This window comes from Pristiophorus japonicus, chromosome 1 (genome assembly GCF_044704955.1).
Source record: "Pristiophorus japonicus isolate sPriJap1 chromosome 1, sPriJap1.hap1, whole genome shotgun sequence".
Lineage (NCBI taxonomy): Eukaryota > Metazoa > Chordata > Chondrichthyes > Pristiophoridae > Pristiophorus > Pristiophorus japonicus.
Genome location: NC_091977.1, coordinates 256,367,580 through 256,392,988, shown reverse-complemented (window position 1 = coordinate 256,392,988; position 25,409 = coordinate 256,367,580). Strand labels below are relative to the sequence as shown.

Here is a 25,409-nt window from a genome sequence, read left to right as displayed (position 1 = left end):
CCATGGGGTCAAAGACATAATGGCACGGACCATAGCTGACATGGCAGGCCGAGATCTCAACACCTGCATTCTGCCATGTCGTCAGTGTGTGCTGGCGTCAATGCGCTGTCAGCTCTAATGCAAGGTCAAATTGATACCACGCAAACACTAACTGCTGCCATTGTGTCTGGGGCCCATCAGTCCAACGAGGAAGTAACGGTGCCGACGTAGGCCAGCAATCTGCTCCACCAGATTGCTCCAGATGTTGAGGCTCTGCCCCGGGGGGAGTGGCAGGTCGTCGGTCCAGATGGAACGTGATGTCCTCTTTCAGGAGGACATCATGCGGTCTCCCATTCCCACTGTCATTCCGCCTTTGCACTGCCGTGGTCTGCACCTTAGCTATCCCACACTGCTGCCGCCCATGCTCAGACGCGGCTGTCAGCACGGGCCTTCCAGGCCCAGAGCACCGTGATAGGCTATCTGTCCTGTCTCCCTCAAACACACAGCAGGCCTCAAGCGACCTTGCTGCAGGCACTGAGGACCCACTGAAGAGCAGTGGACGAGGGAAGGGGGAGAGGCAGAGGGGTGGGAAATGCCTTCGCAAGACCCACTGATGAAAGGTTTGGCCATGGACCCTATGTTGAAAAGGACTAAATGTTATTCAACTGTTATATTCTCTGAAGCGGGGGGTGCCCCATTTTGTTTTCTTTGAGGGAGGTTGGGTTTTTGGGGTTATTCAGCCTCTGGTGTATGACTATTGACCTATAACGGAGAGGTGGCATTATCGTGCCTCAGTGCATGCTCATTATTAGCTGCATCCCTCAGCACACACCATTTAAGCGAAGTGTTCCCTTATGAGCCACCGCCGAATGGCCCTGCCGACGCCAACATTGGCACACTGCCTCCACCGTGCATGCTGCTGGTCCTCGTCGTGTTACTGTTCATTCGAGGCACGGTATGCTTTTGTTCCTCCTCCTTGCCTTCCTGAGGTGGGCCTTCGATCCCCACTGGCAAGGCCTGGGCCCTCATGATGGCCAAGTTGCGCAGCAAGCAGCACACCTCAATGAATAGTGAGACCTGTTGCAGGGAGTATTGAAGGCTGCCTCCAGAGCGGTCCAGGCATCGGAATCGTTGCTTCAGGACCCCCATAGTCTGCTCTATGATGTTGTGGGTGATGGCATGGTTCTCATTGTAGCATTCCTCCAGCTCTGTGGTACAGAAGGCAGGGGGGGGGGGGGGGCGTCATTAGCCACATGGCCAGGCCCTATTATCCTTGTCCCCAAGTAGCCTGGCCGTAGGTGGCTGAAACAATTGAGGCACAGTGCTCTCCCGCAGGAAAAAGATGCCATGTATGCTTCCAGGATAACGAGCATTGATTGCGAGGATTCACTGCATGTGGTTGCACACCAGTTGCACATTTGGGGAATGGTATCCTTTTCTGTTTTTGAAGACCTGTGCATTCTGGAATGCAGCTTGCAAGGCCACGTGCGTGCAGTCAATTGCTCCTTACATAAGAACATAAGAAATAGGAGCAGGAGTAGACCATTGGCCCCTCGGGCCTGCTCCGCCATTTAATAAGATCATGGTTGATCTGATCTTGGGCTCAGCTCCACTTCCCTACTCACTCCCCATAATCCTTCAACCCTTATCGTTCAATAATCTGTCTATCTACACCTTTAATATATTCAATGATCCAGTCTCCACAGATCTCTGGGGCGGAGAATTCCACAGACTTATGACCCTCAAAGAGAAGAAATTCCTCCTCATCACAGTTCTAAATAGGTGACCTCTTATTCTTAAACTATGCCCTAGTTCTTGATTCCCCCACAAGTGTAAACATCCTCTCTGCATCTACCTTGTCGAGCCCCCTCAGTATCTTATATGTTTCAATAAGATCACCTCTCATTCTTCTAAACTCCAATGAGTATAGGCCTAACCTGCTCAACCTTTCCTCATAAGTCAACCCCTTCATCTCAGGAATTCACCGAGTGAATCTTCTCTAAACTGCCTCCAATGCAAGTATATCCCTCCTTAAATAAGCAGACGAAAACTGTACACAGTACTCTAGGTGTGGCCTCAGCAATACCCTGTCCAGTTGTAGTAGGACTTCCCTGCTTTTATACTCCATTCCCCTTGTAATAAAGGCCAACATTCCATTCGCCTTTCTGATTACTTGCTGTACCTACATATTAACTTTTTGTGTTTCATGCACAAGGACCCCTAGGTCCCTCTGTACTGCAGCATTTTGTAATCTCTCTCCATTTAAATAATAATTAGTAGCTTTTTATTTTTTTTTCTGCCAAAGTGGATAACCTCACACTTCCCACATTATATTCCATCTGCCAAATGTTTGCCCACTCACTGAGCCTGTCTATATCCCTTTGCAGATTATTTGTGTCTTCACAACTTGCTTTCCCACCCATCTTTGTATCATCAGCAAACTTGCCTACATTACACTTGGTCGCTTCATCCAAGTCATTAATATAGATTGTAAATAGTTGAGGCCGCAGCACCAATCCCTGTGGTACCCCACTAGATACCGTTTGTCAACAGGAAAATTACCCATTTATCCCGACTCTGTGTTTTCTGTTAGTTAGCCAATCCTCTTTCCATGCTAATATATTACCCCCAAACCCGTGAGCTCTTAACTTGCGCAGTATCCTTTTATGTGGCACCTTATCGAATGCCTTCTGGAAATCCAAATACACCATGTCCACTGGTTCCCCCTTGTCAACCCTGCTCATTACCTCTTTAAAGAACTCCAGTAAATTTGTCAAACATGATTTCCCTTTCATAAAACCATGTTAACTCTGCTTGACTGTATTATGTTTTTCCAAATGTCCTGCTACTGCTTCTGTAATAATGGACTCCAACATTTTCCCAACAGATGTTAGGCTAACTGGTCGATAGTTTCCTGCTTTCTGTCTCCCTCCTTTTTTAAATAGGGGCGTTACATTTGCAGTCTTCCAATCCGCTGGGACCACTCCAGAATCCAGGGATTTTTGGTAGATTGCAACCAATGCATCCACTATCTCTGCATTCATTTCTTTTAAGACCCTAGGATGCAGGCCATCAGGTCCAGGAGCATTGTCCACATTTAGTCCTATTATTTTACCAAGTACTTTTTCTTTAGTGACAGCGATTGTTTTGAGCTCCCCCCTCCCTATAGCCCCTTGATAATCTTTGATTGGGTTGCTTTTAGTGTCTTCTACCGTGAAGACCGTTACAAAATATTTGTTCAAGGTCGCTGCCATTTCCCTATTCCCCAATCTCATCCTCTAAGGGACCAACCTTTACTTTAGCCACTCTCTTCCTTTTTATATACCTGTAGAAACTTTTACTATCTGTTTTTATATTTCTTGCTAGTTTAATTTCATAATCTATCTTCCCTCTCTATTTTTTTTTAATTGTTCTTTGCTGGGTTTTTTTTAAGTTTCCCAATCCTCTGGCCTCCCACTAATCTTGGAAACTTTGTATGCCATTGTTTTCAATTTGATACCATCCTTTATTTCCTTATTTAGACATGGATGGTTATCCCTTCTCAAAGTCTTTCCTTCTCACTCGAATATATTGTTGTTGAGTTATGAAATATCTCCTTAAATGTCTGCCACTGCTCCTCAACCGTCTTACACTTTAATCTGTTTTCCCAATCCACTTTAGCCAACTCTGCTTTCATACCTTTATAGTCTCCTTTATTTAAGCTCAGGACACTGGTTTGAGATCAAACTTTCTCACTTTCCAACTGATTTTGAAATTCAACCATACTATGATCACTCTTTCCTAGTGGATCCTTTACTAGATCATTTATTAATCCTGCCTCGTTACACAATACCAGATCTAAGATAGCCTTCTCCCTGGTTGGTTCCTTAACATACTGTTCAAGGAAACTATCCCAGATACATTCTATGAACTCTTCCCTCAAGGCTACCTTGGCCAATTTAATTTCTCCAATCAATAAGAAGATTAAAATCACCCACGATTATTGTCATTCCTTTTTTTTTACAAGCCTCCATTATTTCTTGATTTATACTCCATCCAACGGTGTAGCCTATCGACGACGCCCATCAGTGACTTCTTACCCTTATTATTCCTTATCTCCACCCAAACTGATTCTACATCCAGGACCAAAAGAGAGAATGTAATAGATGGGGTTGATGTTCTGCAGTAACCAGAGCAAATATTTCTGTGGTTAGATGCACAACTTATAGGAAGACCTTGGTTTGATTAGAACTTCTGCATGCAACACGTTAGAAAGTCAGATTCAAATTGTACAGTTCTGGTTACATTCTGAACTACACACAAGTTAAGTATGAAAACCATATTTCAAGTTTAAATAACCCCTCCCCCCCCCCCCCCCCAAAACCACAGCTGCTGCAACATCTACAAAACAAAATGTTGCTGTCCCTTGCCATCATCCTCAAACTGATTTTCTATATTGAAGCAATAAACTGCAAATACTGAATTGTAGTTATATACAGCAGGTGGCAGCAAAACCCAGATTATAAACTAGATTTGTGTATTTTTAACTTCATATGGATTTTCAATGAAAAAAGTGTGAGCTAAAATCAAATGCTGGATCTGTGCTGTGACTTGGGGCCAATGTTGCTACCCCCCTGAGATTGCCACGCTCAAACTCTGAAAACTGCTAAGACTATAAAAGCCGTGTTTACTAGGAATCTGACAGCATTATTTATTGAATCTATATTAGGCAGCAAGGCTTTATAATAAACAGAAAGACTTAAAAATGTGATTACAAGAAACAGTATCTTTAGCAGCAGACTAATATATTGAACACATACCAAGGCTAGCATTGCCTTTTGCGATGGTAATCATTTTCTCAAATCTTCTGGCAAAGGACATCTCTTCAGTGGAGGATACACTGCAATCACCCGGTGAAGTTTCCTGTACATCCTTAAAAGAGCAAAATAATTTTTATAAACTATTTAAAAACTTTAAAGTACCATGCTAGAAGGGGAAAGGTGATATACTCTAAAATCTTTTAGATAGTTGCACCCTGCTCCTGGTCAAGGCACTTGTTACAATGTTTTATATCTCTGCAAGGTGTTGAAGAGCTCCAAAAACCACTTCTTTCTTTGCCATTATGAATATACCGAGTTTGTATTATTTCCTCTGTTTGAACCTTGTGAGTAATAAAAAAAGACTTGGATTTATATAGCACCTTTCACGGCCACCGGACATCTCAAAGCGCTTTACAGCCAATGAAGTATTTTTGGAGTGTAGTCACCATTGTAATGTAGAACGCAGCAGCCAATTTGTACGCAGCAAGTTCCCTCAAACAACAATGTGATAATGACCAGATAATCTGTTTTTGTGATGTTGATTGAGGGATTGGCCCCAGTCAATATTGGCCAGGACACCGGGAATAATTCCCGTTCTTCTTCGAAATAGTGCCATGGGATCTTTTACATCCACCTGAGAAGGCAGACGGAGCCGCAGTTTAACGACTCATCTGAAAACCGACAGTGCAGCACTCTCTCAGTGCTGCACTGGAGTGTCAGCCTAGATTTGTGTTCAAATCCCTGGAACGGGATTTGAACCCACAACCTTCTGACTCAGAGGCGAGTGTGCTACCCACTGAGCCACAGCTGACACTTGGACAGGAGAAGAAAAGCACAGAGAAAGCATGTCCTGTAATGTCTGTAAGCTTGTAATGTTTGTAGCTCCACACTGTGGATGTGGACGTATTGTGTACTGCAAGTGCAGGGTTAATATTAAACAGCTCAGGCAGATTTCCGGAGACTTCCGAGAGAGCTGCCTGCCATGTTAGGAAGCTGTGTGTGCTGTGCTCTGTGAAAATATCACATTTGGCGACGGAAGATGGGATTTTTCGGATGATTTAAAGCTTAATTTTTGTTGGTGAAGGATTCAGCCAGCCAACAGAGAGACTTTGGAAGTTTCTGGCTTTGGAAAAAGCTACAAAATCCGAGATAAAATACAGCAGACAGTGTGAACAGCTAGAGATTAAAATGGCAGGTGTATTGGGACATTTGGGAGAATATAGACATGACCGGGAATGTTTTAAAGCATATGTGGATCGGCTAGAATTGTATTTCATTGCAAATAACGTAATCGAAGTTCCAGACAATGCAGTCCAGAACCGGGCTGTGTTGGAACGTAAGAAAGCGATCTTTTTATCAGAGGCAGATCCGGCATTATATGATACTCTTGTAAATATGTTTGTGCCTGACGAGCCAAAGGACACAACGCTTAAAGAGATTTTAACGAAGCTGGAGCAGCACTATAACGCCAAACCGTTAGAAATTGCTGAAAGCTATCGTTTTGGGATTCGGAATCAAAAGGCTGATGAAGTATCAGTGACTACATTGAAGCATTAAAAAAGCTATCGATGCACTGTAATTTTGGAAACTTTCAAAACCGAACATTACGGGATCGTTTTGTTTGTGGGGTGAAAAATGATGCGATCAGAAGGAAGTTATTGATGGCGGATGACGTGACTGTTGAGATTGCTTGTCAGACAGCAATGTTGATGAGCATGGCCGAACAATATTCCCGAGAATTAAATAATGATTACGATCGTCAGTCAACTGAGGTAAATCACCTACAGGTTCAAAGTAAAAGACGGGAATGGCCGAAAGTCTCAGAAACTGGAAATTCTAACAGAGCGTCAAAGTCGTGCTATAGGTGCCTGGGACAACATATTGCTCAAAGTTGTCCATACATGAAGGCAGAGTGTTTCTTCTGCAGAAAGACTGGGCATCTTGCGAAGGCATGCCGACTGAAGGGTAAACCAGCTTTTAAAGCTATGAGTCCAGCGTTCAAAGCTATGAGTAGAAATCCCAAGAGATTACATAGCATGGAAGAACAACAACAGGATGTCATCAGGAACACGAGGTTAATGGACAGCGATTCGGAAAGCATCAAAATCCACATGGATGTTGCGGGATTCAAGATACCAATGGAAATTGACACGGGTGCATCCGTGAGTGTAGTACTAGAGTCACTATATCGTGACAAATTGCGTGATTTTCAACTGGACAAATCCAAGATAGAGCTGCGAGGCTACTTGGGAGAGAAAATTCCTGTAGTAGACTGTATCACTGTATCGGTGAAATATAAAGATCAATTTCAGAACTTGCCTCTAATAGTAGTGAAAGGAGACAAGTCTGCCTTACTAGGAAGAAATTGGTTGAGCTCACTGAAGCTGGATTGGAGCGAGATTTTCTGTGTGGAAGCGAGATTTTCATCAACGGATGAGGTTATCAAGATGTATCCGAAGGTGTTCTGAGAAACGGGCAGTCCGATCCAAGGCTTCAAGGCGAGTGTCAGGGTACAGAAGGACACTAGATCGGTTTACTACAAGCCACGTTCCGTACCATATGCACTCAAGGAGAAAGTTGAGCAAGAACTCAAAAGACTAGAGACTGAGAACATTATATGTAAGATAGATCAATGTAATTGGGCTACACCCATTGTTGTTGTACCCAAGTCCAATGGCAAGTAAGATTGTGTGATGATTTATAAAGTAACCGTGAACCAGGTTCTAGAGGGTAATGTCCCCAATACATTGCCGAATATAGAAGATTTGTTCACAACACTGACAGGTGGTCAGATCTTCTCAAAACTGGATCTTACGAATGCCTACTTACAGCTTGAACTAGATGAGTAGTCCAAGTCATGTTTGACGATAAATACTCATCTAGGCCTATATCAATTTAATAGGCTACCATTTGGAGTGCCTTCCGCCCCTGCCATATTCCAAGGGATGATGAACCAGATTTTGCAAGGTATTGAAGGGGTAGTATGTTATTTGGATGACATACTAATTTCAGCACCAAATAGGCAAATTCATAAAAACATATCGCATGAAGTCCTCAAACGGCTAGAGAAGCCCAAAGTACGAGTGTTTGCTCGTAAGTGTGAGTTATTTAAAAACTCAGTGGAGTACTTAGGGTACAGAGTAGACAAAGATGGTTTACATCCAACTATGAAAAAATTGGATGCAATTAAAATGCACCCACTCCCAGGAATGTCACTGAACTTCGTTCATTCTTGGGTCTTTTGAACTATTATGGGAAGTTCCTACCAAATTTGGCTGCAGTATTACATCCACTGAATGAACTTTTGAAAAAAAACAGGTCCACTGGAAGTGGTCAAAAGAATGCATTACAGCATTCAAGGAGTGTAAAAGCAAATTGGTAGAGAGCACCATGTTAGTTCACTATGACATATCTAAGGAGATTAAGCTAGCATGTGATGTCTCTCCGTATGGAGTTGGGGCAGTAATCTCTCATGTATTAAGTAGTGGGGAGGAGAGACCAATTGCTTTTGCTTCAAGCACTCTCAGTGCCAGTGAGAGTAATTATGCACAAATTGAAAGGGAAGTTTTGGCATTAATTTTTGGGGTCAAGAATTTTCACAAATACTTGTATGGTCGTAAGTTTACCATCGTTACAGGCCATAAGCTCCGAACAGCAATCCTCCATCCAAAGTCCCCAGTTCCAACATTCGCTGCAGCCCGAATGCAGGGATGGGCTTTGATTTTGTCAGCATATACATATGATATTGAATACAGACGATCAGCTGATCACAATAATGCTGATGCAATGTCCAGATTGCCTTCCCCATCACAAGTTACACCCAATAGGGAAGAAGTGTTTTATTTTTCATACATTGATGAACTGCCAGTCACAGCTGAAGAGATTGGTAGAGCAACCAAACGTGACCCAGTGATGTCAAAGGTGTATGAGTATATCGCAAATGGATGGCCAAACCAGGTAACAGACAAAGATACACATCCATTCTTCATTCATAGGAATAAATTATATCAGTAGATAAAGATTGTATCATGTGGGGTGCAAAAGTGGTTATACCAAATAAATTCAAGTCCAAATTATTTGGAGACCTCCATGACCAGCACCTGGGAATATGCTTGACCAAGAGTTTCGCACGCAGTTATTTATGGTGGCCAGGTCTCGATAAAGATATAGAGTACATTGTGAGTCATTGTACGACATATCAATTGGTAAGCAAGCAACCACCATCAGTACCATTACAACCATGGAAATGGCCTCCCAGGGTGTGGCAAAGGCTACATATTGATTTTGCTGAGTTAGAAGGACAACAATTGTTCATTGTGATTGATAGCCATTCGAAGTGGGTTGAGGTGTTTCCAACGTGGAAAATAACAAGTAAAACATTGGACATTTTACGAAAATTATTTTCTTCATTTGGCCTCCCTGAAGAAATTGTTTTGGATAATGGACCACAATTTCTTTCAGAAGAATTTGCACAATTCACAAGCAAAAATGGTGTGAAACATACCAAGGTTCCACCATACCATCCTGCTTCAAATGGTGCAGCAGAGCCCTCGTAAAACAAATGTTAGATCCAAATCCAAGGAAACGACAGTTGTCATTGGATCACAAATTGGCTAATTTTTTGATTACATATCAAAATACTCCTCATACAACTACTGGTAGAACACCAGTCGAGTTGTTTCTCAAACGACAGCTTCGAACCAGATTCTCGTTGTTAAAGCCAAATTTGGCACAGTCCGTATAAGAGACACAATTAAGACAGAAAGAGAATCATGATAGAGGTAGAGTAAAAGAGAGAAGTGTGAAATTAAACCAGAAGGTGAGAGTGAAGAACCATCACCATAAATGGTTAAAGTGGTTACCAGGAAGAGTGGTGAAGATATGTGGTCCTCGCACATATTTGGTAAAGATGTTTGATAATGGACAGGTTAGGTTTGTTCATATTGATCATATTTTACCGACAGACATGGAAGGAGTTGAAGGTGGGAATGATTCAATTATTTCTGACTCATCAGATAGTTTTGCTATACCAGTAGCAAATCGTAAATCCAATGTACTGGAAACAAATCCAGGAGAGAATCAGAACAATGAGCCTGAAGTTAGAGTGAGTTCAAATGAAAATCAAGGAAATTCCGTGGAGGAAAACGTTCCTCAAAATGAGCCTTGAATGAGTGTGAAATCGACACCATGTTTGGAAGGTTGTGTTCGAGAGTGAAGGTATCCTCTTCGAAACAGAAAATAAGTGGTAAAGTTAAATTTGTAAATATGGAAAAAAATAAGTTTATATCCTGTGTTATGTATAAACATGAAAGTTATGTATGATATTTGTTATGATGGCTTCTTCATTAAGGAGGGAGAAGTGTAATGTCTGTCAGCTTGTTATGGTTGTAGCGCCACATGGTGGATGTGGACGTATTGTGTACTACAAGTGCAAGGTTATTAATAAACAGCCCAGGCAGATTTCCGGAGACTTCCGAGAGAGCTGCCTGCCATGTTAGGAAGCTGTGTGTGCTGCGCTCTGTGAAGATATCACATGTCCCATCCAGTAAGCTGAGTTACCATGTAAAGTAAAAAAAAAACGTGTCGGTTTCAAAGGTCTGGCACGGCTATTTAAATGGAGGCAGAGCTGCTTCAGAAGCTTATTAATGTTTCTTTGCATTGTAGCCTGTATTTTGGCTTTTGGGACTGACATCAATGAGAGCAAGCTCAAGTCAGAAGGAACAAAGAAACAGGTTAGGAATCAGGATGACTTCTATATCTTGAAGCCCACTGGTCTACCTGACAACATACTCTCGAGTCCAGGACGAAGAGTTTTCTTTGCAGACGAAACAGTTCTACAATATTCTACCACTGGGCCGCTGTAGGCTCTGTGGGACATTAACATTGCCCATAATAATTAGAACTTAGCATTCTTGAATGTCTCAGTAGCAGCTTTTCTAACTATCACTGTGTGCATCCTGGGATGAGGAACAAACAAACGATAAAAGTTACTCCCGTACAGTGCCAAATTCTTAGAGACATTGATCCTTTATTTCAACTTCTGCTGCCTTCATAGATTCTATTTCTCCTTCAGCTCCCTGAATCCACTGCACTTTCTGGCTCAAAGTTCACGAGCGACTTGGCTGACATTCTACTCCACTCCTCGATATACCTCTCCTCTACTGGTTCCAAATTCTCAGCTGACTGGTCACTGTTCCAGGCTTTTTTGCACCTCATCCCATTACTGCTTCTTGGCCCTCACTCAGATTGTTCCATTGATCATCAGATCTTTTTTGTGCCTCTGTGCCTATTTACAAGCACAACCTTGCTACTCCACACCTGAGCTTATTGCTATTTTTATTTCCGAGCCCTGCTCTTGTCCTCTTTTGCTGCATTTCAGCGCCCCCTTGTCCAACACCACACCTCCTTTGATCCCTCCTTCCACAGCGTACCTTCTCTCCTGCAGTCATCTAAAGCATGAATCCCTCCTGAGCAAGTCCAGATTATCTGCCACAAACTCTCCCACAGCAGCCTTCACTCAACCTACTCATCCTTCGCCAGCCATTTCGCCCAGCACACTGCTTGGTCGTTAATTTCTCCAACCTCACACACATCCTTCGCCCTTTTTCCAATACTGTCCTGAGCCCACTTGCAGATTGACAATCGCTGCCCATCTCTTCCTCCTTCAGCGACGACTGGGCCTCTCCTTCCCCACTGGTGACCTGGCCTCTTGACCTCCAGCACGTGGGGAGCACAATGGCTGTGACCACCCTGACCTTCCACACCGAACTCCAGTAGAGCGCCGATCCTGTCAATTCCTACCCCAAACCAAGCCTCAGACCACCTACCATCAAAGACGCTACTCAGTGCCAAGCTTGCGGCCAAAATCTCGCCGTAGGCAATGAGGCTCATACAGCTGTGCCTGGACTCCAGTCGTCTTGGACCCCTTGCCATTGGACCAAGACCTTGCTCAGCTAAGCCTGTGTGGTAGCCGGTATGCAACGGCCACCCCACGTTAAAAAAACTCACGCACAGGCATCTTCCACTCCTTTAACATGAATTTCGGGATCTGGAACGTCAGGACCCTCATGGACAACTCCAACAGAGACAAGCCAGAATACCGCACCACCATAGTTACCCGGGAACTTAGATGCTTTGATGTCGACATCGCCACCCTAAGCGAGACCCGGCGGGCAGGGGAAAGCCAGCTCACGGAATAAGGTGGAGGTTACACCTTCTTCTGGAAAAGAAAACCAGAGGAAGAACACCGCCTCCACGGAGTCGGTTTCACCATCAAAAACGAGCTGGTCGACCATCTCAAAGACTGCCACTGCGGGGTTAACGAATGTCTCATGATTCTCCCTACCCCGGAATCAATGCGCCAGAGTCATCAGTGCGAACGCCCCAACACGCGATGCAACAGATGAGACCAAAGAGGGTTTTTTACTCCAACCTCAAAAAATCCCTGTCCCACGTCCCTGCGGACGACAAACTGATCCTCCTCGGTGACTTCAACATCAGGGTCGGCAAGGACATAGCCCCCTGGGGAGGTGTGATAGGCAGCGAGGGGTAGGGAAAACCAACTCCAGCGGTACCCTACTCCTGATAAAATGTCCAGAACATGACCTAGTCATCACCAACACCTTGTTCCACCAGAGGGACAAATACAAGGCATTGTGGCAATACCCTCATTCCAAACACTGGCACCTGCTCGACTATGTCATCGTCTGAGCCAAGGATCGCAAGGATGTGCGCATCACCCACTCCATGACAGTAGCTGACGACTGCTGGACGGACCACCGCCTAATCCGATCCATCAATGACATCAACATAGCCCCAAAGTGGCGAGGGCAGCAGAAGCAATGCCGCAAAAAAGTCAATGCCGGGCACTCAAAGACCCAGCTAAGAGAGCCCTTTACAGTCAGCGCCTCACAGCTAACATGGCAGAATGCCCACAGCATTTGGTCTGCCCTCCAGGCCTCCATAACCAGCACCTGTGAAGAGACGCTCGGTTACTCAACCAGGAAATATCAGGACTGGTTTGATGAGAATGACCAGGAGATGCAAGAGCTAATAGATCGCAAGCACAGGGCTTTTCTGAGCCTTAAACAACAACCTAACTCGGAAGCAGAAAGGCAGCATTACAGACGGCTTAAGGCCGAGGTCCAACAAAAAACCCAGTACCTAAAGAACAGGAGATGGATGGAGAACGTACAGGAGATACAGCAGCTGGTCGACAGCCATGATGTGTGAGGATTCTTCACCGTAGTCAAGGCCATCTACGGCCCAAACACCCAAGGCCAAACACCCAAGGCACCAACCCACTGCTGGCCAAGAATGGGGAAACACTCATCAAGGGCACCGAGGCAGTCAGGGCCTTGCTGCTGGAAGGAAAACTTCGAAGATCTCCTCAATCGAGACTCTGCTTTTGACTCGAGTGTCCTCGACTCCATCCCGCAGCATGCTACCCACCACCACCTCAGTAAAATCCCAGCACTATTCGAGCTAGAAAAATCCATAAGACAGTTTAAGAATAACAGTTACGGGTGCGGCTGGAATCCCCGCTGAGGCACTGAAGTATGGCGGAGAGGCACTGTCGCCGTGGATACATGACCTCATCTCTCTCATCTGGAGGAAGGAGAGCATGCCGGGAGATCTCAGAGATGCAGTGATCGTGACCATCTTTAAAAAAGGGGACAAGTCCGACTGCGGCAACTACAGAGGAATCTTCCTATCATCAGCCACTGGGAAAGTCATCGCTAGAGTCCTCCTCAACCGTCTTCTCCCAGTGGCTGAGGAGCTCCTCTCAGAGTCACAGTACATATTTCGTCCCCTACGGGGCACAACGGACATGGTTTTTACAGCGCGACAGCTGCAAGAAAAATGCAGGGAACAGCACCAGCCATTATATATGGCCTTCTTCGACCTTACAAAGGCCTTTGACACTGTCAACCGCGAGGGTTTATGGAGCGTCCTCCTCAGTTTCGAATGCCCCCAAAAGTTCGCCACCATTCTGCCCCTGCTCCACGACAAGCAGGCCATGTTCCTTACCAACGGATCCATTGCAGACCCAATCCACGTACGGATCAGAGTCAAGCAGGGCTGCGTTATCGCCCCAACCTTCTTCTCAATCTTCCTCACTGCCATGCTCCACCTCACAGTCAACGAGCTCCCGCTGGAGTGGAACTAAACTACAGAACCAGTGGGAACCTGTTCAACCTTCGTCATTTCCAGGCCAGGTCCAAGACCACCCCAACCTTTGTCGTCGAGCTACAGTACGCGGACGACACCTGCATCTGCGCACTTAGAGGCTGTACTCCAAATCATAGTCAAAGCATGGCCTTAGGCTAAACATCCGTAAGACAAAGGTCCTCCACCAACCTGTCCCCGCAGCACAGCACTGCCCCCCAGTCATCAAGATCCACGGCGCGGCCCTGGACAACATGGACCATTTCCCATACCTCGGGAGCCTCTTATCAACAAGAGCAGACATTGACGACGAGACTCAACACCGCCTCCAGTGCACCAGTGCAGCCTTCGGCCGCCTGAGGTAAAAAAGAGGTTTTGAAGACTAAGCCCTCAAATCTGCCACCAAGCTCATGGTCGACAGGGCTGCAGTACTACCCGCCCTCCTGTATGGTGCAGAGACATGGACCATGTACAGTGGACACCTCAAGTCGCTGGAGAGATACCACCAACAATGTCTCCGCAAGATCCTGAAAATTCCCTGGGAGGACAGACGCACCAACGTTAGCGTCCTCGACCAGGCCAACATCCCCAACACTGAAACACTGACCACACTTGATCAGCTCTGCTGGGCAGGCCACATTGTTCGCATGCCAGACACGAGACTCCAAAGCAAGTGCTCTACTCGGAGCTCCTTCACGACAAACGAGCCAAAAGTGGGCAGAAGAATCGTTGCAAGGACACCTTCAAAGCCTCCCTGATGAAGTGCAACATCCCCACTGACACCTGGGAGTCCCTGGCCAAAGACCGCCCTAAATGGAGGAAGTGCATCCGGGAGGGCGCTGAGCACCCAGTCTTATCGGCGAGAGCACACAGAAATCAAGCGCAGGCAACGGAAAGAGCATGCGGCAAACCAGTCCCACGCACCCTTTCCCTCAACGACTATCTGTCCCACCTGTGACAGGGACTGTAGTTCTCGAATTGGACTGTTCAGCCACCTAAGGACTCATTTTTAGAGCGGAAGCAAATCTTCCTCAATTCTGAGGGATTGCCTATGAAGAAGATGATCTCCATATATCGCTCTAAGCTGTTTGCTCACTCACAAACTAGTCCCCTGACATACAAATCCTTATCATGCATGATCTTATTGACATCCTGGTAATGAAAGATACATGACTCGTGGGTGCCAACATTTTCCTCCTTACAGAAGCAGCCTGCCCTCGGGCTACACTCTCCACCACCTGCCTCACTCAAATTACCATTGTGGCAGCTCTCCTCCACTCCTCCAGCACCTTGTTCTTTAGGAAACTCACTCACTTCCATCCCTCATACATTTCATTTAAAACTCAATCATCTACCACTCCCAAACCCCATATAAATTTCTTCCCCAGGATAGCCTTTCTTCTGTCTCCTTTAACCTCTGCACCAAGTGACCTCCACCTCAACTGCTCTAGCTTTCTAGGTATTGGGGTAATGTATTAATGTGGATAGAGAACTGGTTGGCAGACAGGAAGCAAAGAGTGGGAATACACGGGTCCTTTTCAGAATGGCAGGCAGTTATTAGTGGGGTACCGCAAGGTTCAGTGCTGGGACCCCAGCTATTTCCAATATATATCAATGATTCAGACGAAGGAATTGAATGTGATATCTCCAAGCTTGCAGATGACACTAAACTGGATGGCAGTGAGAGCTGTGAGAAGGATGCTAAGAGGCTGCAGGGTGACTTGGACAGGTTAGGTGAGTGGGCAAATGAATGACAGATGCAGTATAATGTGGATAAATGTTTGGTGGCAAAAACAGGAAGGCAGATTATCTGAATGGTGACAGATTAGTAAAAGGGGAGGTGCATCGAGACCTGGGTGTCATGGTACATCAGTCATTGAAAGTAGGCATGCAGGTACACAGCAGGCAGTAAAGAAAGCAAATGGCATGTTAGCCCTCATAGCGAGAGGATTTGAATATAGGAGCAGGGAGGTCTTACTGCAGTTGTACAAGGTCTTGGTGAGACCACACCTTGAGTATTGTGTGCAGTTTTGGTCTCCTAATCTGAGGAAGGATGTATTTGCTATTGAGCAAGTGCAGCAAAGGTTCACCAGACTGATTCCCGGGATGGCAAGACTGACATATGCAGAAAGACTGGATCGACTAGGCTTATATTCACTGGAATTTAGAAGAATGAGAGGGGATCTCATAGAAGCATATACAATTCTGACGGGATTGGACAGGTTGGATGCAGGAAGAATATTCCCGATATTGGGGAAGTCCAGAATCGGGGGTCACAGTCTAAGGATAAGGGGTAAGCCATCTAGGACCGAGATGAGGAGAAACTTTTTCACTCAGAGAATTGTGAACCTATGGAATTCTCTACCACAGAAAGTTGTTGAGTTCAGTTCGTTGGATATATTCAAAAGGGAGATAGATGTGGCTCTTATGGCTAAAGGAATCAGGGGGGTATGGAGAGAAGGCAGGAGTGGGGTACTGAAGTTGCATGATCAGCTATGATCGTATTGAATGGTGGTACAGTCTCGAAGGACCGAATGGCCTGCTCTTGCACCGATTTTCTATGTTTCTCTCCTCTGATTTCACTGCACTCCTGTCCACTCCCAATGTCACTCTTTATAAATTTAGTCTATTCATAGCCTAGGTCGCCCCTTTGACCTTGCCATCTTTTGTGACATTTCTGCACCCAAGTTCTTGATTACTGACCACTTCTTGTTTCTTACCACTGCAAATCCAATATTCTCACTGTATGCCGAAGGCAAAAATTCTTCCTCTAGATCCATCACGCCATCGCTCTTAAATTCCCAACCCCTTCCACTTTGACCCCCCACTTGTCACTACACCATCACGCAATAGACTTGCTTAACAGCTCCCTCAGTCCATCTGTGATAGCTTTGTTCTCAGCAAATCTAGTTTCCATAGTGCCATTCTCATCAGTACATCCCATATCTTCACTTCCTCAAGACAAAAGAGTACAAACTAATCTAGTCATTCACTGCTAGCTGTGACTTAACCACTTCACACTACACTATGTTTTGCTTTACTCAGCCAAAACCACGTACTACATCAGGATAAGTTCCAAGGGAAGAGCCACTCTATGCTCATTTCCATCTCCTTAAATCTCTCTTTCCTTCCTACCTCAAAAACATCAAATATGAGAATCCCATGTATTTCTTCATTTGCAAGAATAAGACCGTGCATCCGGTCGGTTCCTTCCAACTGTACCCCACTTCCACTCACCTTCAGTTTGCAATCTTCCCCAGCATTTTACACACTTTAGCCCAGTTTCTTCTGCAGTTACTCTCCTGCCTTCTTCAAGTTCAGCTGGCATGAGATCCACCTCAAACTCCTTCGATCCTCATTGAAACTCAACTCTTTGCCACTCAACTCCCCTTCTTGGTCCTCATGCTACCTGTCAAAAGATTTCCTCTACTCAAAACCACCATCATCAACCCCTCCTCAAAATACATACTCAACCGATCTGTTCTCTCCAATTGGCACTCTAGCTCTAAACTTGCTTTCCTTTCCAAGGTCCTCAAATATCTCATCACCTATAAGGTCCATGTCCATTGCTCCTAAAACTGTTTGCATCTCTCCAATCTCGCTATTTCCCTTATGAGAGAACCACTTGCCTGGATGAATGCAGCTTCAAAAAGCTCAACACCATCCAGAACAAAGCAGGCCACTTGATCGGCACCCCATCCACCACCTTAAACATTCACCACCGGCGCACCGTGGCTGTAGTGTGTACCATCTACAAGATGCACTGCAACAACTCACCAAGGCTTCTTTAACAGCACCTCCGAAACCCGCGACCTCTACCACCTTGAAGGGCACAGGCAGCAGGTGTGTGGGAACACCACAACCTCCAAGTCACACACCATCCTGGCTTGGAAATATATAGCCGTTCTTTCATCGTTGCTGGTTCAAAATCCTGGAACTCCCTCCCATACAGCACTGTGGGAGTACATTGACTACACGGACTACAGCGGTTCAAGAAGGCGGCTCTCCACCACCTTCTCAAGGGCAATTAAGGATGGGCAATAAATGCTGGTATGGCCAACGACGTCCACATTCCATGAATGAACAAAAAAATATAGTCCTGGCCGAAGTCCTAAATTGCATCCTCGGTGTCTGTAATGCATTATCCCTTCTCATCCTTTGAATAGTATTCAACATAGTTGACCATGAAACCTTATAAAGTAGAAAAGTCACTCAGTCCGCACTCGAAGTCATGCTGTCCGGATGCAATGCATCCTAGGTTGCAGAGTAAAGTAAGGGTGAAGATAGCAATGCTCCTTAGACATCGGAGAGCCAGAGGACTGGAGAAATGCAAATGTTACACCCCTGTTCAAAAAAGGGGAGAAGGATAAACCACAGTGGTGGAGAAACTTTTAGAGGCAATATTCCGAGACAAAATATGGGTTAACAAATGGCAGCCAGCATGGATTTGTTAAAGGCAAAACGTGTATGTTTGATTAACTTGATTGAATTCTTTGATGGAGGGATGAAGAAGGTTGATGATGGCAGTGTGGGTGATGTATATGCGTACTTTCAAAATGTGTTTGATAAAGTACCACTTAATAGACTTATAAGAAAAATTGAGGCGCAGTGGCAGTATGGATAAAAAATTGGTGAAAAGATGGAAAACAGAGAGTAGTAGTGAACGGTGGTTTTCAGACTGGAGGGAAGGATACAGGGGTGTCCTCCAGAGGTCATTATTAGGACTGCAGCCCATTTTGACATATATTAATGACCTGGACTTGGGTATACAAGGCCTAATTTGCAGAGCACATGAAACTCAGAAATGTAGTAAACAGTGAGGAGGATAGTAACAGAATTCAGGAGGATAGTAGCATAATTCAGGAGGATAGTAACATAATTCAGGAGGACATATGGGACTGGTGAAATGGGCAGACACATGAGAATAAATTTATACACAGAAGTGTGAAGTGATGCATTTTGATAGGACGAATGAGGAGAGGCAATATAAACTAAATGTTACAATTTTAAAGGGGCTGCAAGAACAGAGCAACCTGGGGATGTATGTACAAGTCTTTGAAAGTGGCAGGACAAGTTGAGAAGGCTGTTAAAAAAAGCATACGAGATCCTTTAATTTATAAATGGACGCATAGCGCCATCATCATAGGCAGTCTCTCGAAATCGAGGAAGACCTGCTTCCACTCCAAAAGTGAGTTCTCAGACGACTGTAATGTCTAATACAGTGGGACAGACAGTCGTTGGGGGAAAGGATGGGTGGGAGTCTGGTTTGCCGCACGCTCCTTCCCCTGCCTGCGCTTGTTTTCTGCATGTTCGCAGTGATGAGACTCGAGGTGCTCAGCGCCCTCCCAGATGCTCTTCCTCCACTTAGGGCGGTCTTTGGCCAGGGACTCCCAGGTGTCGGCGGGGATGTTACACTTTATCAAGGAGGCTTTGAGGGTGTCCTTGAAACGTTTCCTCTGCCCACCTGGGGCTCGCTTGCCGTGTAGAGCGCTTGCTTTGGGAGTCTTGTGTCAGGTATGCGAACAATGCGGCCCGCCCAACGGAGCTGGTTGAGTGTGGTCAGTACTTCGATGCTGGGGATGTTGGCCTGATCGAGAACACTGACGTTGGTACTCTGTCCTCCCAGGGGATTTTCAGGATCTTGCAGAGACATCATTGGTGGTATTTCTCCAGCGATTTGAGGTGTCTATTGTACATGGCCCACGTCTCTGAGCCATAGAGGGCAGGTGCCAGATTTGAGGGCCTGATCTTTGAATACACTCTTCCTCAGGTGGCCAAAGACTGCACTGGCACACTGGAGGCGATGTTGAACCTCATCGTCGATGTCGGCCCTTGCTGATAATAGGCTCCCAAAGTATGGAAAGTTGTCTACATAGCCTTGGATCTTGATGACTGGGGGGCAGTGCTGTGTGGCGTGGTCAGGTTGGTGGAGGAGCTTTGTCTTACGGATGTTTAGCATAAGGCCCATGTTTTCGTACGCCTTGGTGAAGATGTTGACGATGACTTGGGAGTTCAGCCTCTGAAAGTGCACAGATGCAAGCGTCGTCCGCGTACTGTAGTTCAACGACAGAGGATGGGACGGTCTTGGATCTGGCCTGGAGACGACAAAGGTTGAACAGGTTCCCACTGGTTCTATAGTTTAGTTCCACTCCAGCGGGGAGTTTGTTGAGTGTGAGGTGGAGCATTGCAGTGAGGAAGATCGAGAAGAGGATTGGCACGATGACGCAGCCCTGCTTGACCTCGAGTCCGGACGTGGATTGGGTCTGTGGTGGATCTGTTGGTCAGGATCACGGCTTGCATGTCATAGAGTACAATAGCAATGAAGTTATTCTAAACCTTTATAATTCACTGGTTAGGCCCAAGCTGGAGTAGTGTGTCCAATTCTGGGTACCACACTTTAGAAAGGATGTCAAGGCCTGAGTGAGGGTGCAGAGTAGATTTACTGGAACGGTACCAGGGATCCTGGAGTTCAGTTATGTGTAGACTAGAGGAGATGGGTTATTCTCCTTGGAGAAGAGACGGTTAAGGAGAGATTTAATAGAGGTGTTCAAAATCATGAAGGATTTTAATAGAGTAAATAAGGAGAAAATGTTTCCAATGGTAGAAAGGTCAGTAAACAGAGGACACAGGTTTAAGGTAATTGAAACTAATTGAATAGCTCTTTCAAAGAGCCGCACCGGCACGATTTGCTGAATGGCCTCATTCTGTGCAGTTTCTTTGACTCTACAAGAATTTATATAGAGTAAATAAAGAGAAACGGTTTCCAATGGCTGAAGGGTCGATAACAAGACGGCACAGATTTAAGGGCAAAATCACCAGAGGCGACATGAGGAGAAGCTTTTTCATGCAACAAGTGGTTAGAATTTGGAATGCATTGCCTGATAGGGTGGTGGATACAGATTCAATAGTAGCCTTCCAAAGGGGAATTGGATAAATTCTTGGAGAACAAATTGCAGGGATATGGGGAAAGAGCAGGGGAAGTGGGACTAACTGGATTGCACTTCAAAAGAGCCAGCGCAGACTCGATGGACCGAATGGCCTCCTTTTGTGCTGTACTATTCTATGCTTCAATAATGCCTTTCCTCTGTCGTCCAGCTCCATTAGACTAACCATTGCATGGTTTAATTCCAACTTATCCAAATGTAGCCAGTACAATTCCAGCAATGGCTTATCTTCCCTTCCCACCTCACTGAGACCAGCCCCCCGACCCCAAAAGACCTGAAAAATCAAGCTTTAACTCTCTTCTCTTCCTTAATTGACATGGTAACCCTCAGTGACTTTATCCATAGGCCAGCTTTCACATGTACATCCAGCTTTACCGCACCACCCCTTTGCTCAGGTCATCAACTGCCTCTGTGCTGTCAAATAGCTTGCCAGTGTTTTTGGCCCCTGCCCCATACTCCACTCCCTTGCTATTGACTCCACTCCCTTTGCCAGCCACACTCTCAGGCTGAACCAGACCAAGCATAACCACTAGTGTTGTGTTTGACTTTGAGCTAAGCTTCAAACCTCACATCCTATCCATCAACAAGACTGTTTACTTCCCACATTACAACAGTGACTATACTCCAAAAATACTTCACTGGCTGTAAAGCGCTTCTAGACATCCGTTGGTCGTGAAAGGTGTTATCTAAATGCAAGTCTTTTTTTTCCCACAAAATTGTCTGTCTCGACTCCTACCTCACTCTTTTGCCACTGAAACACTTCCAAGTGGCTTTCTCAGCTCCGGACTCAAATACTCGCCTACTGGCCTCCCATAAACTTCAACCTGTCCAAAACTTGGTTACATACATCCTGTCTTGCACTATGTCCTGCTTGTCCAACACTCTTATCACTGATAGTCAATGGCTTACAGTCCTCAAAACATTAAATATAAAATCCTCAGCTTTGGCTTTAAATCTCGTTCGGGTTTCACCTCACTCCACCTCTGTAATCTCCTCCAGTCCTATATTCTCTCCTGAGCATTCCTTTCCTAACACCAATCTTCTGCACAGCTCCCTTCATCCCATTATTAATGGCAAAGCCTTCAGCCAGTTTGATCCTCCTCTCTGGAACTCCCCTACTCTCCCTGTCCACATTTTGATATGATAGGATTTATTCAACACTGTGAAATATACAGTATTTTCAGGAAGATAGCTGTAGCACTATACAAATTACAATGACAACCCATTGAATATTCACATTTATAGTGGCAGTTTCATTTAAAGTAATGCAGGTTCATTACCTTGTAAATAAATGATGGAATTGAGAGATTAACACTCAGGTCTTCACTACAAGCACTGCCATGCAAGGCCACGGTGGAGGCCTGATGTATGTCCTCTCCTTCGAAAGATAACTCACTATCAAATGTCTGTTCATTAGCAAAGTCTGGTTCAGTTGCTTCTACCTAGAAATTAATACACAGAGATTAATTACCCTTTGCATGCACATAGGAGGAAAAGTTGATTATTGAATTTTATATAAGTGTTTTACATTGTCAAAACAAACTGTCAAATCTAGTTATGGTTCTCATAATCGGTCAGAGAGACCACAGAGTTGTGAAGCAACACTATGGAGCACAGAAGATGTTCATCGTTTATGTTGACCTGACATTGATGCCTATTCTTAAAAGACTCAGAAACTAAAGCCTTTCTTTCCTCACTGGTGATGCAAGTATTAGAAAAATCATAATTTTAACACATTAAAACATAAGAATAGGAGTAGTTGGAGGCCATTTGGCCCCTCGAACTTGTTCTGCCATTCAATAAGATCATGGCTGATCTGATCTTGGTCTCAACTCCACTTCCCTGCCCGCTCCCCATAACCCTCAACTCCCTCATCGTTCAAAAATCTGTCTATCTCCACAATAAATGATCCAGCCTCCACAGTTCTCTGGGGTAGAGATTCACGACCCTCAAAGAAGAAATTCCTCCTCATTTCCGTTTTAAATGGGCGACCCCTTATTCTGAAACTATGCCACCTAGTCCTAGATTCCCCCACGAGAAGAAACATCCTCTCTGCATCTACCCTGTCAAGTAAAGTTGCGAGTAAGCAATTTTATACATAGTCCTGTCTGGTTTCCTCACCACCGCCCACCCCTTGTACAAAGTCAGAGGGAAATTGTTAATTGACAATTTCCCCATCTCTTCAAAAAAAGGTTCTGTTCTATATTTGCAAATGGTTGCACTTTCATCCACACAACCTCAAGAATTCAGATGATGTACAGCACAATGAACACATACAGATTTATTCCACAAACTCTGAATCCTTGCTACCTTTATAGTTATAACAGTTATGACACAAGCACAGCAGTTAATTTTACAAGTTTGGTCCATCTATGACAAAGTTATTTGTTGAGATTAGGAAATAAACCAGACTATGACATGGCATTTTCATCAGAAATTTTCTTTAACTGAAACATAGGAACAAGAGTAGGCTATTCAGTCCCTCAAGCCTGTTCCACCATTCAATTAGATCGTAGCTGACTGTAACTCAACTCCATTCACCTGCCTATGATCCATATCCCATGTTATCCTTACTTAATAAAAATGTCAAACTCAGTCTTTAAAATTTCAGTTGACCCTGCATCCACAGCATTTCGTGGGAGAGAATTCCACATTTCCATTACCCTTTGTGTGAAAAAGTGCTTCCTGATTTTATTCCTGGATGACCTAGCTCTAGATTTAAGATTGTGCTCCTTGTTCTGGATTTCCCCACCAGAGGAAGTAGCTTCTCTGTATCTATTCCTTATGGCATTACTGGCTTTAGAAGGGGTACAGCGCATGTTTACCAAAATATCAACTTAGAGATAAATTATGAAGTTAGGTTGCATAAATCTGGGTTGTATTCCCTTGAATTTAGACAGTTGAGGGGTGATCTAATTGAGGTGTTTAAAATTATGAAAGAATTCAATAGAGCAGATACAGAGGCTGAGAAATTTGGCCATGCAGCACCTGTTACGCAGGCGCTAAGCGGCCTCCTAATCTTCCAATATGGCAGGCTGGAAGCATGCACACATTTCCTTTCTGGCCGGAAGTGAGACACCCATCATATTAAATAAGACAGATGCACTAGCGCCAAGTGCATCCCTCAGGAATATTTAAAGGGCAGAATAATTCATTAACATTTTGGGTCCTGCGCATCTTTCAGGACCAGTTTTCATTTTTCAAATGTTCCAACACTTCACTTCCCACATGCTGAACTTGCACAGCACAACATGATGCTAGCCGGCAGGAAGATCCCTTTACTTACCTGAATGTGGAGTCGAGAGGAGCAGGAGTGTTCCTCCCCAACCAGCTCGTGATTTCCCCCCCCCCCCCCGCCCCCACCTCCAATTCCTCCCACCCTGGGCACTAAACTTTATGATTCGTCACCAGCTATGCGCAGTTTGATGGGCTTCACCATGCTGACGTAGGGACGGAACCCTGCATCCCCCTCGCGGCCAAAAATGGGCGTGCCCGTATTTCTATGCCAGTGACACAATTTCCTCTGGTAGTGGAATCCCATAGATAAGGAACTGCTGCCTTCTTATACAGTGGCAGCAGACACCAGGAGAATAAAAGTGTTTGACTACATTTTAGTTCCTAATGTCTGGACGTATGCTTTTCATTACTGGTCAGTGGAAGTCGTACTGCCAGATTACATAGGAACACAGAAACATAGGAATTGCTAGACGAAAAAAGACCAAGGTCCATCTAGTTCACCTTCTATCACCCTGGTAGTCCCATGATACAATAAGAGAGATTGATTGCTGTGATTGGTCAACAACTCCATCAATTAGTCTACAACAGACCCAGACATGAGGCAAGGAAAACGCCAATGGTGGAAATCTTTGGGAACCATAGGTCCAAAGAGAACTGCTCTTCACAAGCCTACCACATTTACCATGTCATGTCTGAAATTACTCATACTGGAACCCAAAATAATATTTTCTGAAGGAAATCTAATTAATTTTCACTGAATGAATACTATCAACTTCCACTGTCTCTCGAGGGAGCATGTTCCATAGATTTACCACGTTCTCATTGAAATAATGGGCTCAAGTTTCGGCTCGAGTTGCTCCTATTTTTTTGGAGCAACTAGTTTAGAATGGAGTATCTTAGAAATTGCAATTCTCGGCATTTAGTTTGTTCCAATTCTAGTGAGTTAGAATAGTTTCGATTTAGAACAGTTTTTTTTTCTAAAAGGAGGCATTACCAGCCGCTTACGCCTGTTTTGCAAGTTTAGGCAACAAAAGCTTACTCCAAACTAACTTAGAATGGAGTGTAGATTTTTGTACGCTCAGAAAAACCTTGCCTACACTTTATAAATTAGGCATAGGGAACGAGAGATGGGGAGGGGGGGGGAAGGGAAGTTTACAAGCATTAAACACTTCACTTTTACAAATAAAGAGACATCATCAATAATAAATGATAATCAATAAATCAATCAAAAATAAATTTTAAAAAAATAATTTAAAAAAAATCAATAAATAAAAAATTACGT

At 44.7% G+C, this 25,409-nt stretch overlaps 1 protein-coding gene across 10 annotated transcripts in view; it reads right to left on the bottom strand.

Annotated features, from left to right (window-relative positions):
• The window catches only part of LOC139270052 (multiple PDZ domain protein), a 401,342-nt gene that overhangs the window by 200,472 nt on the left and 175,461 nt on the right, over positions 1-25,409 (bottom strand). For all 10 annotated transcript variants that reach the window (XM_070888410.1, XM_070888412.1, XM_070888415.1 and 7 more), the window contains 2 exons: positions 22,171-22,332; positions 4,779-4,890 (listed from right to left, as the gene is read on the bottom strand). In XM_070888410.1, coding sequence (XP_070744511.1) covers positions 4,779-4,890; positions 22,171-22,332 — 274 coding nt within the window. The remainder of the gene's footprint in view (positions 1-4,778; positions 4,891-22,170; positions 22,333-25,409) is intronic.